Below are 20,623 nucleotides of genomic sequence, written 5' to 3'. Positions count from 1 at the left end.
CTATGGCGGCCATCTTCGATTTTGGATGGACCAGAAAAATAACAACATTTGGTCAGGACCATCTCAGGATCATTTTTGGCAAGTTTCAGCTCAATCCCACTAGCGGAAATTGAGAAGAAGTTTAAAATGTAAAAAGTTCATGGACGGCGCACGGTGCATGGCGGACGATGACGGACGAAGCACGATGGATAAAGGTTATGATTACCTAAAAATAAATGCATAAAAGTTACAGAATATATACAGGAAATTGAAGTTTATTCCACAGTAATTTCAATAACTTTTTTTTTCAAACCACAAAAATTCATTACAACTTTCACAATATAGTAGACAATTGAATTGAATATTTTTGTACGTTTCGTGTGTTAATTTGTACACGTTTGAATATAAATGTACGTTATGAGACCTAGCAGACTAACTCTTTGAACTGGTATCGATCCACTCGTATACTGTCGTACAACTCATTCTGGCCCGCTTCATTTTGAAGGTTCGAAAAATTCTGCATACATTCGGACAGTCGAGGGTCAGACTCTCGTAAACCGGTCAGATGAAGCAACTACAAGAAAAAAAATCATAATAACCTTTTTCATAAAAGTTCACAGACAGTTTTGAGAAGACAAAAGCACATTTCCTTTTGTTTCAAAAGCTATGGAAATTGCAAGTGGCATAGTATGAAATGTGTTTTTTTTTATTTATTTCACACATGAAATACACCATCAGTGTTACAGTACATGTATATTGAACGTGTCAACTTATTGATATTTTCACAAATAGTTAAAACGCTTCAAAATGGATAATCTAATAATGACACATATACCGTAACAATGATTTGAAGAAACTGTTAAAGATCTGAAAGACGCCAATACAAGTACTAGTACTCCAAGTTCAGTGAATTTCTACAGAAAAATAGAAATTATTTCTATCAGGGCAAACATATTTCTAATCTTTCTAATCCCTTGTGATCCACATTATAAAGCAAATTCAGATTTTTTTTGAAAATATCGAGTAAAATGCAATACTGCTTAACTGTAATTAAGTTTCATACAAGGTGTAATATTTTTCACATGCATTCTTCTCAAGATAAGCAGTGTTTTTGCGTTTGTTTTGTTCTTTCTATTTTTCTTTTAAATGAATATTGAAATTTAAATTAAAGTTACTTCTGGATGTCGGAATGTGTTATTACAAATTAAAAAAAAATCTTTCCAACTTATAAGCTTGCGGCCATCACTACTTTTTTGGCTTAAAAACTGCCCTCAACTTGCATTGTATAACACGAGAAATCAAAAAACGAAATTCAGAAACATATTTTTTCTTGGTATTAAAGAAGATTTGATTGAAAGCCAATTCATCACAGAAGAATATTTATCACTAAGTAATATGTGATGGTTCTTACACTTTTGAATTTTCCAATGGAGACTTTGTCATCCTTGTCAGCTAGATGGTTGAAGAGTCTGTCTTCGAAATTTTTAACATCCATTACCATTTCACTGAAAAAGTAGCAGAACATTTTGTTGTTAATTTTCTTATTTTCTATTTTTGTTTTTTTTTTTTGTTTAAAAAAAAACCCATGTAGAATCTGTTTGAAAATATGTGACCTCAAATGGCAGTACAGGTCACAAATTAAGACAGAAACCAATGAAATTACGGTAAAGTTGTCCTCTCTGAAAAGTTCAAACAGTCACGTATGTAATTACTCCTATCAAAAAGGTGGGAATAAAAAAATTGATTGATGGGCAGAACTTTTCCATCATACCAAAATTGTTTGAAAAAAGTTTCTGAAAGATAACGAAATGCACTCTGGAAAGGTTCCAAAGCAAACATTAAATCACTTGGGGAATATTGTCTAACAACATTCAGGCCTAATCATATAGCCAGATAAAATTGTCACAAATTCTAAAGGCATTATATTTATAACTTCTTTTAAAGAAAAGTCAAAACCAAACATCACATTAGTGGGTACAACAGTAGATATAGACTTTTCGAAAATGTTTTTAAAGATTTGCTTCCATATATACATGTAATTACCACAGAATGCAAATTATTTCTTTAGAGAAGTTCTATATTTTTAGAGGTGTATAATAACTTCCATAAAAAGGGTCAAAATCGTGTTAGGGACAATCACTGACATAATGGTATTACATGTACCAGAAAATGTTTGAAAAAAAATCCTGAAAAATAACTACGTGCATGTCAAAGAAAATTCTGCCAGGAGATGAATAGGCAGACAGACATGCTGGTAATAGTATATTTACCCCCACTAAGATAATTATATATGACAATTTACACTGCATGGTCCAACAAAACAGACAAAAGTTATTGAAAGGACAGTTTCTTACACCTCATGATCAGGTAATGAAATTGTACACATCAAAATTCAATAACGGAAACTGTCAAACAAATTAAATAATAAGCGTTTATAGACAAGTACAAGCTTAAAGAAATTTTTAAACCTTAAATCAACATCTTTTAAGCAAATACAGGTAGTCTTATTTCATCCTCTAAAACTGAATAAAAAGTTTAATTTGAAATTTCATTATAATTTTTTCATATTGAATAAACTTCAAATATGATTTATTATCTAATAATGATATTTGCTGTAAAATGCTTCATTCCAGCCTATATTTTTTTTATTAGGCTAATTATCATGACAGTTCAATTAAGTCACACAAATCTAGTCATGTAATATGAACATCGACCAATTTAGTCCCAGGTATTTTAATTAGACAGGCAGGAATCTTGAAAACAGATTTTATTTTTATTTGTAAAGTATGAATATTATTACATAATATGACCTCCTCCTGTCAGACTGACTATCATGCTTGCATGGTTATAATCCTGAACATGTATAGAATACCATATTCAACCTAATAAGTGCACTATCCATTACAAAACAAGAGACCAAATTGGTCTGTATCGCTCACCTGCTTCTAGAGCAACTTTGAAGTTGATCTAGGTCATTTATGCAGATACTAAACTGATTACCATATTATTCAAATAAGAGTAGACTAGGAATAAATTTTGTATTCCTTCATTCTAGCAATATCATTGGCCCAATATCAGGTTTTAATTGGAGTCTCCTGGCTATGGAGAAAGCATTGTTTAAAGATTTTCACTCATTTGACCCCTAAGACCTTCAATGTAAGTCAAGGTCATTCATTTGAACGAACTTGGCGGCCCTTCATCCAAGCATGTTATACAGACACAAATTTTTTCTGGCCTCTGGGCTTCTTGGTTATTGAAAGTTGTTGCGAGATTTTAAGCCTATTTAACCCTAGCCTGTGACCTTAATGTAGGTCAAGGTCATTCATTTGAAGAAAACTGGTAGCCCAGGCCAGCTCACCCCAACAAACTACATATGCAATATATATAAAATCTTTAAGCCTCCTGGTTATTCAGAAGAAGTCATTTAAAGATTTGTATTTATTTGACCCCAGTGACCTTGAATGTAGATATAATGCTATCTATTTTAACAAAAGTAATTAGCAGACCTTTACTTGAGCATTCTACTGACCCAATATCAACTCCCTCAGGTCTCTTGGTTATTGAAGAGAAGTCGCTTAAAGATTTTAGCATATTTAATTTGACCCCTTTGACCTTGAATGTAGATCAAAATCATTCATTTAAACAATTTGGTAGTCCTCCATCCCAGTATACCACAAGACCAGTATCAGGTCTCTGCACATGCGCTAGATCTAGAGTTATTGAGAAAAAGTTGCTAAAAGGGAAAAATTTTCCCCTAAAATGGCCGGATGGATGACGGACGCCGCTCAAAGGCAGTATATACTCAATTGCCCTTTCAGCAGGTGAGCTATAATAAAACCATGCATGTACAGAGCATAATTTCATTGTGACATTTGGATGGATTTTTTTTTCTTTTTCTTTTTTCATTTACATACCCGTATGAAGCAAAAACAATCTGAGTCTTTGGTTTAAAGACCGAATATAAAACATTGGCAGATTAGTGAGTTTAAAGTTACTTATATACATATATGTATTTCAATTAGTGTATTCATCCCCATACAGACAGGTTGTATTTATTGGAACAGGTGAGCCTATTAAGGTAAATACAGTAATAAGAATTAAAAGTGAATGTGCTGCCCGAAACTCACAGGGACTTGCCACTTCAAATTCATTCCAAAGTCCATAATATAAGCAATGTAAAACATAATATATATTTGGACCATGGCTTTGGAATTTAATGTGCTGCCCTTTGCCTCATAATTAATGAGGATTTTAAGTTTCTTAATACCTGTACACAGGCAATATTCCTTCATGTGAAATTTACTTCATTTTATTCACATGAAATTCACATGAAAGTTTTCATGTGAATTTCGCGTGAAAAAAAAAATCACATGCGCATGTGAATTTCATGTGAAAAAATTCACGTGAATTTCACATGAAAAAAAAAATTCATGTGAATTTCACATGAATTTCACGTGAATTTAAATATTGCCTGTGTACTACATACTGTATAAACAGTATATCTAAGAAATTGCAAAATCTGTAACCAAATGAGACAATATTTTTTGTGTACATGATATACTATGATTAAACTCTTGTTATCAAAACAAAATCAGTCAATAATAGAATCAATTAAAAGCTGTGTTACAGCGTTTCATCACCAATCTTGTTCTGGGTATGAGATCTGGATTGCAAATCCATGTGTTCTGTGTCCATGTGGATTACAATTGAAAGAGATATACGTACACCATCAAACTTTTCTAACTCTCAATTTCAGACTTTTATTTTAAAAATTTGCTGAAAGTTTGTTGACTACTCCAAATCTAATTTCATAACACAATTACAAATGTTACTGTTGCATAATCAATACTGTAAAATACACAATGTACATAGTTATATAAATGACCAACTTATCCTTAAAAAATCACGAACTGTACGATTGTGTGCCTATGTAACAAAAGTATAATTTACATGTCTCCAGCAATAAGCCCATATATGGTGCCAGTTTGACTCAAAAGTAAAAAATGTGAGGGTCAATATCATGCTTTAATATTTTAAGAACACTGCAAACGTTTTCACTGAAATTAAAATTTAAAGTTGTCACAGTATTACCTAGTTCCTGGATATCAAATTTTGCCTGCCATGTCTTGTAAACAATTTTGCACTAACAATTTTTTCCCTTTTTGTATACCATAAATCACTTCGATTTTGCGAGAATCTGTGGTTCATGGTTTCACAAACTATGATCTAGAATGATGAGCTATATTATATATAGATTCGTGGACTCTGCAATACTCCTTTACCAGTAACCCATGTAGCTTGGCCACCATCCAGACTTTCTTACAAATAATCAGAAGAATTTGAATTCATGATCGACTCCCTTCGCACATAAAAATAAATAATGAAAATAAATCCCACCCGAAATATAAATGATTTACATGTACACTTTTTGAATATTTCGGTGGGTGGTAATTAAATTTTTCAATGACAGTGAATATAGCGAAATTTAATCCCCTGCGGATATGCAATAAAAAGAAAATTGAATGGTATCCCATTGAAAAACATATATTTCACTTGTATGACAGAATATATTGATATTTTTCAGTCGTGCTTGATGCACTCTTGAAAATATTGATAGTCTGCAATACTGATCGTGAAATATATGTTATATTATACAGGAAACCATTCAATATCCTCTATATATATATACCGAAACAGTACTTGAGGCATTTGGGCTTATTGCTGGATATAATTGTACATATCTAAAACAATACAGGATTAGATATTACATGTAGTTCTATACTCTTAAGGTTATTAATTAGTGAGATACATTTTAATTAAAGACACAGAATTTTAAAATTAATTAATTAGGATTGAAACAGATGATAATATTGATGGTATGTTAATTAGTCAGTACCAAAACTATAAGCTGAAGTGCTGTTTTAATAATTGTGCAATTACTAGACTCTACATCGGTAACAAATTCAATACATCGCTGTTATGTATCAGGCTCAGTTATCATTGAATAACTTTTATTAGTGAAACCTTTTAGAGATTTAAGTGCTGAATAATCTTAAGCATCTTTCTTTAATCAATGTGTTCTTGTCTACTTGGAAAGTTTAATCATGCAATTAGTTCCAATATACATGCAGACCTCTGAATCCAAATTGAGCAAATCTCGAGATTATCAACAACTTGCCATCTAGCTTTGAAGCAATGGAAATCGGGACCATTCAACTTCATCAAGTTTTGTATACATACATGTAATTACACATATAAGAGTCATGTGATTTGATTGGCTAATTAAAAGACTGGCCAAGTGGTAGACAGATCAAAGTTATTTGATTGGTTAGAGAAATGATTGACAATCTGTTTTTATAATCGTCCAATATTTTGATGATTTATTTATCATGAGCACTCTGTAAAATTTTTTAGTTTTATTTTTTTATTATATATTGAGTTATAGGCTTCCTGGGGATTGCATTGGCAGAATATTAATGAATTTGGCTGTTGCACAAAACAATCACTGATTTGTATATAAATTATATAATATACAGGTGACACTACCATATATCGGGCATGTACACATTAAATTTTGCTAAACTATGTGTTCACTATTTTTATTTTAAATATTTTGAAATCAAACTTTAAGTCTGAAGCCATGTTGTTTTTTTGTTTTTTGTTTTAAATTTCATTGTAAACCCTAAATACCAATATTACTTATTATACAATGCTTTTTAGTTGATAATATATGTGGTGGAGGCAAGGTAAAATAGAAGAACCCTAGCTTGGATTTATTAGTATATGAAATTTCTTTGATACATATATTTATACATGTATATACATGTATATTTATAACTGCAAAGTAAATCATTCAGATATTCCATCAGGATTTAGATGCAAACAATGTTTTGCCTTTTCCAATTACAACTAGGTATACAAACAGTCGAACCTGGTTATATTGAAATCCTTGGGGATATGGAAAAATACTTCAAATTAACCTGTATTCAATGTAACAGGGGTCCAGCCTGTGGCTGACATAATTCAGTACCGCCTTATATAATTATGTCAAACAACACAACATTGTATAGTTAATTGACATATTATTTAGTCAGTACAACAATGTACTTAAATTGGTTGAAGATGATAATATTTTCACAGTTTCTGAGAAATAAAGTTAAATTGGATGGAAGAAGTCTTCGACTGTTCTTTATTTATTTTAAGTTCGCGGACACACATGAAAACAGTTTCCATATGAACATTATAACTTTCCATTCTCTAAACCTGTTTTAATTGACCATCTCGAGCTCATGACAACAGAACCACATTTGCGTATAATACAGACATTTAACTTCCACAAAATATTTCTGAAAATTTTATTTGTTAATAATAATTTATATGTGCAGCATTTTATTTTTATACAGGAATTTTAATTAAGACAATTCATGACCATTGGCCAATGAAACTGCAGCATACATACCTGATAATTGCATCACACTGGCTATAAATAGAATGGGGAAGAAAAAGGTAGATGGTAAATTAGCGATTTCAAATTCAAGGGAGATAATTGCAGGGACAGTCATTTTAGACAATATTTGCATAGCGATATAATTCATAAATTATCAATGAAAATGTTATTTGATAATCAATCATCAATTAGCATGATATTGCATCACTTGTCTCAAAAACATGTAAATAGTACATGTCTCGAAAAAGTTATAATAAAATTAGACTTTCAAAGCATAAAACTGACCAAACACCAAATTTTGTTATGCAGTATTTACTCATTGCACAGGTTAAAAATATACTTACAACTTACATGAAAATATACATAATTGCTATAAAAATGCATTTATGATCAATTATTTACATTTCATTTCTTGATTATCTAAATATATATATATGCAAGTAAAAATTATAAACACATATTACAGTGTAATAGAATTGCATAAAGCGAGCTAGCTGTCAAATTATTTAATTATACTGTCAGTTAATGCAGGACTGTATGAATAGGCGTCACAAAAGGGAAAAATTAACACTTATCATCTTAACAAACTACTACAGTGCATTCCGCTTTATTGGTTGCCTATTTGCGGGGACTTTTTACCCGATTAACCGACTTAGGCAATAAGCCGAAATGCACGTTGCCATCTTACATATTAAGCCTATATCCCATATCATCACAACTTCCAAAATATAAATAACTTTGCATTATTTTTACACCTTCAGAATATATTTTACATATATGTCTATTAAGTCTGTCTGAATTTAAAATGTAGAGGTGCAAATTAAATTAAAAACCACAGGTTTGCAATCTCATCTTTCAAATATTAATTCTGTTAAAATTCACTCCATTTCTTGTCAGAACCATTTCATACATGACATTATAACCTTCAACCAGTTGAAGTCGGCCATATTACCTGGCCATGGTAGAAGTACGTCATGTAGAGGGTTTTCTGGGGGTACTTAATGTACCACGTACTTTTATATGTTTCACAAATGTTGTACATATTAAATTATAAAATAATTTTTTTTTTTCATATACAGAGCCTGCACAAAAAAAACACAGGCTAATTACAGGCTAATTACATGTACAATTAAGAGGTTTGAAGAGTTTCATGTAGGAATAATCCAATATTTGCCCACAAAATTACAAGACGGCACATTGCCACCTGATTAAATTGTATAAGTGCTATTTTAAAAGTAAGATATACCTGGTGTAGTATATATGGTATTTGGACCCCCATGGTAAATTAATGCATGACCCTTGGGTCAAAATACCATTATGGTAAAATGACCCCCCATACCAAAGTCACTGTAACAAGTTTTTTTCATATGATATGTAACATTTTAATTAAAACAATGTTGTATCATTATAAACAGTACCAATTTGCATAGGTAGGTTGACTATAGAGTAAAGTATAGGTGAACAGTTTAGGATGGGGGTCAATGGGTCATATTACACCATGATTCAAAATACCATGCTACACTAGCTGGTATTGATGCCAGTCAAACCTTGCATACATATATATGAACTGATGAACATATATATATATATATGTAAACATAAATGACACAACAAGACAATTCCGGTTGAATATCGCTAACGTTTTCAAGCCGTGTATCGGCTATCTTCAGGCGATTACTTTTTAATGCCTTGTCTTGTTGTGTCATTTAAATTATGTTTACATATTTAAGCAATACACAATGTCACCATCAAGTTGAACTATATATATATATATATGTAGCCCATAGTTTTATTTGTCAAGGATAAAATTTACCTGTCACAGCTAGTTGTCATGGCATGGGTTGACAACTGTTGACTAAGCATGACAAAATTGTATAATATATGCATGCAAAGACATATATATGTCTCGGATGTATGGTTCCCAAGATCAAAATTTAACACCTGCATGCACTCGCATGATTAATTAAAAGTTGTAAGAAATTTATGGCATTAATTTAGTAAAATTACATTCTGTATATTAATTATAGATACAATATTTAGCTTGCGTATGCAAGCATTTATATTTCAACTGGTTTAATATATTGTTGTTCAACATTATCTATTTTATCATACCATATTTGACCTAATAAGTGCACTGTGCGCTTACGAAAACACAAAAGGGATGGGTTTAATAAAACCATGTACCGTACAAGGAAAAGTTTTCCGAGTGAAATCTGGGTGTGAAAAATAACTTTTTTCATTTACAAATATCTGTATGTAGCAAAAACAGTCCAGAGTCTTTGGTTAAAAGGCTGAAGATTATTATAGCAGATCAGTGATTGTGAGATGAAATTAAGGAACTCTTTATCAGGTTTCATGTTGAAGCCATTCCCATAGCCTTTTGAAGCATACAAAGGACCCCATTTTTTTCTGGAAGCTCCATTCAAATTATTCACATGTACAGGGACCTCATTTTATCTGAAAAGGACCCCATTTATGAAAAGCCCAGTGCAAACTCTGCTTTATGTTTCAATTATCAGCACCCATGCAATCTCTTTTCCTGATAAAAGGTGGGGTGTACTCATAAGGGCAAATGCGCTTATTTAGGTCAAATATGGTATATAATATTATGTTTGTGAGGTCAACTTTGTGATTCTTGTAAATTCCTTCTGAAAGTCATTTACTTTGACATTAAACTTAAATCACATACTTGAAGATCTATCTGCATCATTTCATCACTCAGTCATTAACATAACCATTTGTTCAAGCACAAATGATATGTGCAGCGCTAGCTTTATAATTCGGTATGAGTCTATGACTGAAATATATCAATGGTTATTTTTCATTTGTTATTTTTCTTTAAAAAATGACAGTTCAAATTATCAACTACACCCTACATTGTGTAATGTTTACCTGTCTTAATCCAAAAACAAAATATTATATTTAAAAAAAAATCAAATTGAGCCATATACATATATACAATTAGATCATCGAAGTCTGTGTGTATGGAATCAATACGTCAACTGAATTGAGCTAACGTTCTACTTAATAAGAAATAATGATAACTGAATTAAGCCTCTTGCATTAATGAACTCCTATTGGAAGTTGTTCAATAGTCAGGGAATTATACTTGCCTAACGTCGCTTTGGTCAATAACCTGAGGTGGACGGATAAAAATGGACAAGTCTATAACTTAATGATTAAGTTCAGAACAGGTCAAGCATGTACACACAATATATAACACATACCCAATAACTTATTTATTTGTGTTGTTTATGGATTAAAGACCATGCCCCTAGGGTGCTGTCAACATGCAATCCAGACTAAAAAGTCTGGTTAGAAATTGGAGAACCTGGAGGTCAGAACTAGGTCTAGCTATATGTTGTTCATGTGTACATTGTATGTATACAACATGCCATTATAGTACTATATTTAGTCACGAAAAAAACCAACAGATTAAACTACAGATAGCACTCTTATGTCACAGGGGTTCTAGTTTTATTGCTTTTGTTTTAACTAATTACTAAATTAGTAATAGTGATGAGAGAGCTCCTTGTCACAGGGGCTTGACATGTTCCTACCACCCAGAATAATTAATAGTTTTAAAATTTAGTGTTCTATACCACTTTTTCAGACCAACAAAGCCTTGCCAACGTGGTTCAAAAAAATTATTATCTGTACGTGGTATCATTGAATTAAGTAGATCAGCCCCTGATCATAAGATACATTGTAGAAGGAATTGGAATGGAGACAGCTGCTGAAATTGTGCTCTTGCTCGATTATCATTTGTTCATTTTCAGACCAAAATAAAAATCTGTTTCTGGTTTTGAAAAAAGTCAATATGTGCTTAAACTCACTTCAATAACAGCATGCCGTACGTCCCTTAATTTTGTAACAACCTTCAATAATTAACATTCCACGAAACAATTATACATACACATTCTCAGCTGAAAAATGTATACATGTGCATGCACAAATTATGAAATTTCATGACATTAGAAAATCTCATTGCAAGAATAATAAACAAACATTTACAATAATATGACCTTTTATACTATTTACCAAGCACTGATCAGGATTTGAACTTGAACCTGAACCCAAGTTTCCCGACAGGCATCTATTATTATAGCTACATTTGTATACGTTTACATACAGACCTTAGAATTTAGTTAATTAAATCTTTCCTTCAGTTTTTCTAAGACTTTATCCACATAGACAATACTTATCCAGATTTTCTGTTCAGAGTTTTGATACTGAAACTGTCTTTATTAGAGCCTTTTTGAAGCATCTTTATAGCTCTAATTGGCTGAGGAGGCAGAGCTGGGGATTATGACGTTTGAGACCCAGATTTATTTCTTAATTGTAGAGGTACTCTGCATGAATGATCGAGTTATTTCCTGCTCTTTCACATTAATGTAATTTGGCACCCAACTAAAATCCTGCAGTCTGGGATTGAGTTTATATATTAATTATTATGTACATATATTGGATGATTTCCAGCTCAGTGAAGAGGATTATTTAATCTTGCACTGGGAATGACATAACAACTTATACAGATACTGTATATATACAGACAGGGGCATACAGAGGCTATAAGCCTATAATCATGAAATAAATTATCATAAACATACATGTTCCACAATTCAAGTACCTGTGTTCTCACTACATGTCATAAGGTATGTACCTAATAATACGGTTTAATCACATACAGGACAATTAAATCCGAAAAAGAGAGTTAAAATATAATATCTAGGATACAGGTACGATATACAAGAGCCTGTGGTTCAATCTGGACGCCTGTGGTTCAAATTCGGACAGTGATGGAAATCGGAGGGGTTCATAAACTTACTCAGTCGGGTCATAACTCATTGGAACAGCTCCGTTTGTCTCTGTGTGTATTCCCAGCACCGTTTTACAGGGATACCTCCTGCATGGCAGCTTCCGTCCATATCTTGTGGGTGCAAGACGAACGAGTCTCTGATTTATTGAAGAAAACCTTCTAGGCCTAGCATCAGTCACAGATATTTTTCGATTCTGTCGACTAAAACATCGAAACGAATTCGAACACACTTTAATTGTTCTCTGCATGGTGCCGAAACTTTCACTCAATAATTTTAAGAATGTCAGACCTTAGTAAGGTCTGTCAAACAAACCTGTCCGACATGAATGAAAACGACCGCCGGTGTCGTAGTGCTGTTTTAAGTCTGAGGGAACTCAAGACAGCGTAAGCAGAGCTAACTGGTTAGAATCAATTCCTGGAAATATTTTCAGGTCAGAACGTCTCTTTCGTCTATTCTAATCGTCGCTTATGTTTATGATTTAGCTATTTAAACTCCACGTTTTAACTCAGAAACACTGCACATGCTGAAACGGAAATGACTGTTCATTTGACCTTCACATTGTTTATGTTTGGGAGGTGTGTAAAATTCAGACGTTTTGATTGGTTCTTACTCTGTAGGTTGATGTGACGTCAGAAATTACAATATGTATGACTTTCGATATTAATATTAATTAATTTCATTCACGACGAAATCAAACATCTCAGCTTGGTTGAGCTCAACTATATGCTACCTATATATGGCATGCCAAAATATATTCAAATGGGGAAAAGATTTGACTTGAAGTGGCAATATAGAGTATAATATTATGGACAACTGAAACTTTTTTTTATTATACAATTATAGCCTTTTGATGAGGTCGATGCATGGTTTTATTAACCGAAGAAAAATTATCGACCGAGGACGAAGTCCGAGGTTGATAATTTTTCTTCGGTCAATAAAACCATGCATCGACCGAAATCTAAAGGCTATAACTGTTTTATTATTTTTCTTGGTTTTGTGTTCATCAAATAAACAATAAAACATTTCTTCAAATTTGAACATTTATTTCTGTCACAACAAAAGAATTTTCATTTCTGAAAAATGTTATAACCTACCTTATACTGCAGGAGTTGTACATCCTGACTACTTGTCAGAAAATCATACAATTTCGCCAGATCTTCCTCATTGATGGCCGGATAATGGTCAACTGCCCCATATCCCTGTCGTTTCAACTCTTTTGTCATAGATTTAAATGCCTTTACAGACTTCTTGAACTGCTCGCCTTTCATGATGTTAACCTCACGTGTCAATTCCAAGTGTCTTTGTATTCCGTGTCTGTATGATAAGAGAGTAGATTTTTTGTACAGTTCTCCGTTTTTGTTCCTCATTTCAAGATAAAAGTTAGCCAGGGCCTCATCTAGCTCGGAGATTTCATACGTTTCAAACTCCGCAGAAAGACTTTTACTTGTAAGGTATTCTCTAAATACTCGCACTGCCGTCGTGGTAACTCTTTTCGTGTTTGCCGCATCTGCATTGTTAAAGATTCTGTCTTTTTCATCCACTGACAGAGAAGCAAACCTGTCAGCCATTTCGACTCGTCTCGTCTGCGATTGTTTACAATCAAGATCACGCTAGACGCTTGACTGTTTATTTCAGTGCCCTTCTGAATCAAACGCTCAAATGACTAACATGCTCTGATGCTCTGCCGCGGTTTTTTCCCGATCTATTTATAGATGGATCGGTCAATCAACTTTTTCAATCAACTTTTATCGGTCGATCACTGTTTTAAGGATGGTCACGTGGGGTCTCAACGTCCAATGATATTGGCGCAAAAACTAACTAAAATAATAATTATAAATATAGACCTAGAGTTCTGTAGTTATCAGAAAACTTTAATAATTCTTAAGGTTAAAATGTTGGTATGCATAATGGCTTAAGGTTTTTGACCATGGGGGAAATAAATGTTTTTGTTTTATTTGCCATGAATGTATTTATTATTCATTTACCTGAAGGCCAAAACACTTTCGACATTTTGTATATAATGGCAAAAGATTTTTGATCTTTTGGTACAACATACTTCAGGCAAACCGACGTTAATGTAAAAAAAACATACATAATGGCTAAAAAGATATTTGCCCTTATTGTCGAATCAGTATCATATAGGCCTATGTATTATTTGACACTTTGGTATTCCACAGCTATCTAGCTGCCACAGTTCACTTACCCCTTAATCGGGTATCTATGCCTATATATATATATAGAATAATATGGAATGTAGACAGGTACAGTTCATGATACTATAAAACCTTAATAACGATTTTTATTGATCAGAACTTAAATTCAGACGTTTAAAAAAACCTATTGAGTACCGCGTAGCAAGCGACTAAACATTTCCGTACATATTGTGCTATTACAGTAGGAGTTATCGCTCTTCGAACACGAAATATATCACGTAATATAGCTATTCCTGTCTTTCCGTCATGATTTAGATTTTTTTTTTAGATTCAAACATATTTTATTGTCAAAATGTACAAAAGGATGGGGCACAAGTTTTTGCAACTTATCAACGCCCTTTCCCAAAACAAATACAAAATTACAACATTTGACAAAATAAAGGATAAAGGTATGATAGACACTACTAATTAATCAACGTCGATCGGTTTTCATACTCACAGAAACGGTAAAGAATCTATCTCAGAAAATTACGACTCATTTGTTTTAATTGGTTACGTCACAGTACAAATGAGCCGATAGATTATACAAGGACACAATCGAAACAGTGTGAATTGATTGATTGATCGATTATGATTGGATATCTCCATGGTCATATATCCTATTTAAAGAAAGACGTGTTTGATTGTATATTAATCAGACACACGACAATATTCCCTTTTTATTTTAGATATGTCTTATTTTGAAGAAATGAAGGTTAGGGTCACCTGTCCGACCACGTGGGTTTTCTACGGGTACTCCGGCTATCCGGTTTCCTCCAAAAAGTATGTCCCTCGTGTGCTTCTATCCGGGGCCAACAAGGGTGATTAATATAGGCTGATATACTTTCGAAATTGTTTTAAAACAAATAAAGTTTGTATTAATTGTGCATTTTTATACGTTAATATATAATAATTGTTATGTGTTCATTTTAAGCTTGTCCAAATGTCTCAAGACTGAAACATCATCAATGTATATATGTTGTGGATGTTTAATACCAGCTGTGTATGGCAGGCTGAAGCTGTAACACTAGTTCATGAAATTTCAACATCATCACAATATTCAAATAATTTTTCATGAACAGTTGTATAACTGGGCAATGATAGTCTCCATGAACAAGGCTGACATAACCCAAAGCCTTTCTTAATATAGGGCCAAAGGCAGACGACAGGTACACTTCCTAACGCATTATATATGAAATGCACGAAACTTGAGTATACCAACCAAAGTGGCTAAGTTTTGTAAAATCAATATTTAATAACCTAGGATTGACATATATTCGGTCTTCCCAAACAGTTACCACCGTAGAACGGCAAAAACTCAAACATCTTGTGAGGCAAAGGCATATTGATCAGTTTATTCAAAAGTGGTTTAATGATATCGAAGAAAATAGTAGGGGGCACAATTATTTAATTTTTAAATCTAACTTTGGTTTGGAAAGCTATTTAACAAAATTAAATAAAAGGGATCGTATAGATTTATGCAAATTTCGAACTTGCAAATTTCCCGCTTCCACTGGAAATGGGAAGGTGGATAAGAATCCCTTCGGAAGAAAGAAAACGCACATGATGCAATTTAGATGAAGTCGGTGATGAATTCAATTATTTGTTTAAATGTAAAAAAGACAAAATTTGCCAAGCTAGAGAAAAAAAGATGCCTAAGTATTACTTCGCAAACCCAAATACTGACAAAATGAGAGGTATGTTTACAGTATGTAGCATTAGAAGAATGAAAAAAATAAGCCTATTTCTTGTGAAATTACAGAAATGTATTAAAAACAAGATGAATACAATGAGCATTTTATTAGTATACCTTATAAGAGCTTAATACTTTTTACACATACATTGTATTTACAAACCATATATATTAAGCTGTGGAACTTTCCAGACTTATCCATGTTGCGAATTGCCAATTATTAAAGGATATTGGTATTTTTATGACAATTACACTATATATATGTCAGTGTAAAAATAGTCTATACACTGTATTGTATTATCTCTACATACAGTATAAAGGGAGATAACTACTCCAAATTTACAAAAGTCCAGAGGTACTTACACTAGTTATTTCCCACCACAATGAATTTCCAAGTATGTTTCATGTAGCTTCGATATATACTTAAGCCTACTGTACACTTTATTTCTAGTAGTGGTATTAAGTATATTGTACTGTAAAGAATATGAGTACATTGTGTATTATTATAGTACACATAAGGGGCGATAACTTTCCCCAGATTTCCAAAAGTCTATAGGACAAATAAGGGGCGATAACTTTCCCCAGATTTCCACCAGTCTATAGGACAAATAAGCTATTCCTAGTGAGATAAAGAATTACAATGAATCTCTGTATAATCTGTTAAGCTTGGTGTTATTTACTTGTGCATATTGTAAACATAACTTTTAATAAGTATGAATTTATATGCTATAGTGTAGAAGTTGCCAGTTATTATCAATTAATATTCTACTACATTCATATTTCCCAGATTTGCACAATTCATTATACGGAAAAGTAAGAAACAAATAATTATGTCCATACATATGATCTGCTCACATTGTCATGTTATATTGTAACATTGCTGTACAGTTGTTTGACCTCTTGTTACACACTCTCAAGTGTGTCAGAGAGTAATACAAATCTTGAATCTTGAATCTACGCCCACCTGCAGGGCTGTCTTCATTGCAACTCCTTTGATGAGGTACTTTGTCAAATGCTCCAAATACGGGGTTTCCAGCAATGTTTATTTTCCATAGGGGTCGGCCTAAAGATTGTTTTTAACACATAGAAACCAATCACCGATACATTGCTTTGTACCATCAAATTTGGCCCCATTAGTTTTACAATTAACCGAAATTAATCGATGATGCACTAGCCTATAGCTAATTAACTAATTACGTAACATAATTACTAAAATAAGAACGCAGATTGTCACAAAAAATAAAAATAAAATGAAAATAAAAATAAAAAAATCAATTATATATTTCAACGAAATTGGAAAGTTTGAACCATAAACTCAATACCAAATTACAACAGCAGTAAGTATACCACCGATAATATTTGTTTAGCATTTTGTGAAAAAGGTCATTTTTTGTGTGTGTGAACAAATGATATTTTGAATGTATTCCATATTCAGTCCATCATTTAGCGTATAGAGAGCTTTATTACTTACCCTCACCCTGTCAAAAAATCAAAGTTTTATCATTTGTGCAAGGAGTTAATTTTTGGTTTTGATGTGTGTCACCCAAATGATTTGTTGAATGAAAGAGGGCATAACGGACCACCCTGTTACACTCCAAATCTTAATATATACATATTTCTTTCCTAATATTGAACAACCCGTAGCACGCATACAAGTAATGCCGACATATAGAGGTCACGCCTTTAAATGACCATCGTTGTTTATTAGGACGTAATATACCATATATTACTTGACTGAAAGTGACTAACAAATCCTCGAACGATCCTTTATACCATAAAGTCAAACCTATAAATCTCATTCTTTTGTCATTACTTTTTATATTTTCTTCACAATAAGAAATAGCATCGCTGTCTCTGATTTGAACTACTTTATTATCAAAGCGCTTCTGTCCTTTTTATAAAATCGTGTTTGACGGAGTCTTTAAACACTGAATACAGTACCATTCTCTTAATGAGAGATAGGTGTGTAGGTACGGGGTGTGTAGGTACGGGGCGTGTAGGTACGGGGTGTGTAGTTGTCTTTAGGAGAAACATTAAATCCAAGAAATCTTCTAACAATATAAGAAAGTAGGAGTCTTACTTTAGTCTACGTTACTCCTCTCTGGATTATGCAGACTGTAAAGCCTTGACAAGTTGGACAAGAACACAGTTTCTAGAAATTATTTCACATTGGTATTTACACTCCGAACCACGAGGATGCACTACGGTTTTCTGGGTAAAAGTGAAGACAGACAAATCATGAAAACAGTGTTCAACTCTTTTTAACATGTCAGTTTCCAGTATACCGAAAACATTTCATTCCATAGTGAAAGCATACACATCACAATCATTCCGTTGTTCTTTGGACATGAAAAAAGTAACTTTTGGCAAGCGGGCGAATGTCATACTTGACGGTATATATCTTTATTTCTTTCCTACTGCGGCCAGAAGAAGCAGAACTATTTGAAGTTCATGAGCATAGCCCTGTCTGATGGTTACATTCTAGACACAGTAGGAGATTTCCCTGGAAGCGATAATGACGAGAAGATTACAAAAGCCATCATGGATAGTCTCTCCTGGCTAGAGAAAATTGACAGTGTCAATGTTGATCGGGGGTTTAATTTTTTTTCGCCAGATTTGAAATCACGTGGTTTGATAATAAAAATGCAGTCTTATCTAAACCCTGGCCAAACTCAACATGACGACCAGCAAACTAACATTGATAGATCTATAACTAAAACCAGATACTAAGGTAGAGGACATACAAACCAACTAAAATACACCCCCATTAGAATACTGCTGACATAAAAGTAGATTTATAACAGTATGTGGTAAACAAGGTTTTACACTTTCGGTATACTTTTGATAGCATTGTGCTTTGCGGTCACCTATGACGAAGTCGGATGACCTATTGCAATCACTTTTTTATGCGTTGTCGTCCGTCGTGCGTCGAAAACAATTTCCATTGTCGATTTTTTCTCATTAACCAAGGAGACCACGATCATGTTATTTCGTCAGTAGCACGCTGGGCGGTATACTACCGATTTTGTACAAGTGAATAATAACCTATTTTAAAGATCATAAGGGTCAAATGTGTTAAATATTTAAAGGACTTCTTCTAAATAACCAAGAGGGCCTGGTATTGATTTGGGCTTGGCCGTGATATTGGGCCAGTAGCATGTTGGGAAATATAGTGAGACCAGTTTTGTTCAAATTAATGACCTTGACCTAATGTCGAGGTTACAGAGGTCAAATGTGTTTTAATTTTAGACGAACTCTTTACAAATAATCAAGATACCCAGATTCATGATATTGGGTCAGTAGCATGCTTGGATAAAATGCTACCAAGTCTTATTCCAATACCAATGACCCTGATCTACTTTCAAGTACTTCTAGGTTATAGGGGCAAAATTCTTTAAAAAAAACAACTAACAGAACATCAATTATCAGTATGTATTTCAGAACACAGCGTTAAGGCTCATGGGCCTCTCATTTAATCGCCACTGTTGTTCGGCATCATGCAGATTATGATAAAAACAACTACAGTGAACTAATCCTGTCAGTTCATCGCTCAATACTTCAGCCAAATTTCATTCAATTGTAATTAAAGAGTACTGTTAACCGTACATTTTCATTATTCTTATATTTATGTAATTATATTTCAATATACATTTATTGATTATTATGTTAAAATCGGCGTTATATCGATTCTACATTGACACGGGAAATATGTCAATATTTTGTTATATTTGTATCTACATCATAATGTCAATTTATATAGGTGTCAGATTTATATAGGTGTCTTGGCACTTGTTTCTGATTCCCTTTTGTATCATTTATATGTTGTATATATATATATATATCGTTAAATAGAAATTGACAAATATACAGAGTTTAAACGAAAAAGCCAATTTACAATAAAAAAAACCGTTTTAGCGACCTATCCTGCCTATTAGACACCTGATTCTGTAAATCGTCTTTTGGTCCTGAGCGAAACAGTATATACGTATATATATATACCCGATCGTGTCCGTAAGCCGTCCGATTCTGCCCGATCCTGTAAATAGTCTTTTGGTCCAGTGCGCACAAAATACTCAATAATTTTGTAAAAAATAAGGCCATATTGTTTTAAATATGCTGGTTAAAATCAAAATAAATGCATCAGTTATAAGTTTAAGGTCCGATCCTCTCGGTAAGCCGACGGATTCTGCCCGATCCTGTAAATCGTCCAGCGTGACCGAGTACAATTATGTGAAAATCTTTTTAGTTTTTTATCTAATAACAAAATAAAAACAGTTTTATGACCGATCCTGTCGGTAAGCCGCCCGATTCTGCCCGATCCTGTAAGTCGCCTTTTGGTCCAGCGCGACCAAGTACAATTACAGTGTATGTGAAAATGTGTCAGCATTTGGTGTCACTTTGTTGGAATTAGTTCATAATTTTTTCAGTTTGACTATTTAGTAAAAAAAATATAAGTTTATGTGAAAAATACTCAATAATTCATATCATTTTG

General features: G+C 33.0%; 2 protein-coding genes across 2 annotated transcripts in view; both read right to left on the bottom strand.

Moving 5' to 3' along the window:
• LOC117316637 (glutaminase kidney isoform, mitochondrial-like) overlaps positions 1-13,022 on the bottom strand; it is a gene marked incomplete in the record, with an annotated part of 44,449 nt that extends 31,427 nt beyond the window's left edge. The window contains 4 exon segments of the mRNA XM_033871317.1: positions 417-553; positions 1,391-1,484; positions 7,439-7,459; positions 12,255-13,022. Of these exon segments, the coding sequence (XP_033727208.1) occupies positions 417-553; positions 1,391-1,484; positions 7,439-7,459; positions 12,255-12,493 (491 nt within the window).
• Positions 13,023-13,313: 291 nt separating this feature from the next.
• Positions 13,314-14,071, bottom strand: LOC117316247. Its single transcript, XM_033870786.1, has one exon. It carries the CDS (start codon positions 13,812-13,814, stop codon positions 13,314-13,316), a length of 501 nt encoding a protein of 166 aa, XP_033726677.1. The 5' UTR covers positions 13,815-14,071.
• Positions 14,072-20,623: the final 6,552 nt, after the last annotated feature.

The sequence above is a fragment of the Pecten maximus genome, chromosome 18 (assembly GCF_902652985.1).
Source record: "Pecten maximus chromosome 18, xPecMax1.1, whole genome shotgun sequence".
NCBI lineage: Eukaryota > Metazoa > Mollusca > Bivalvia > Pectinida > Pectinidae > Pecten > Pecten maximus.
The sequence above is the reverse complement of the archived record's forward strand: the minus strand, read 5'-3'. Positions and strand labels throughout refer to the sequence as shown.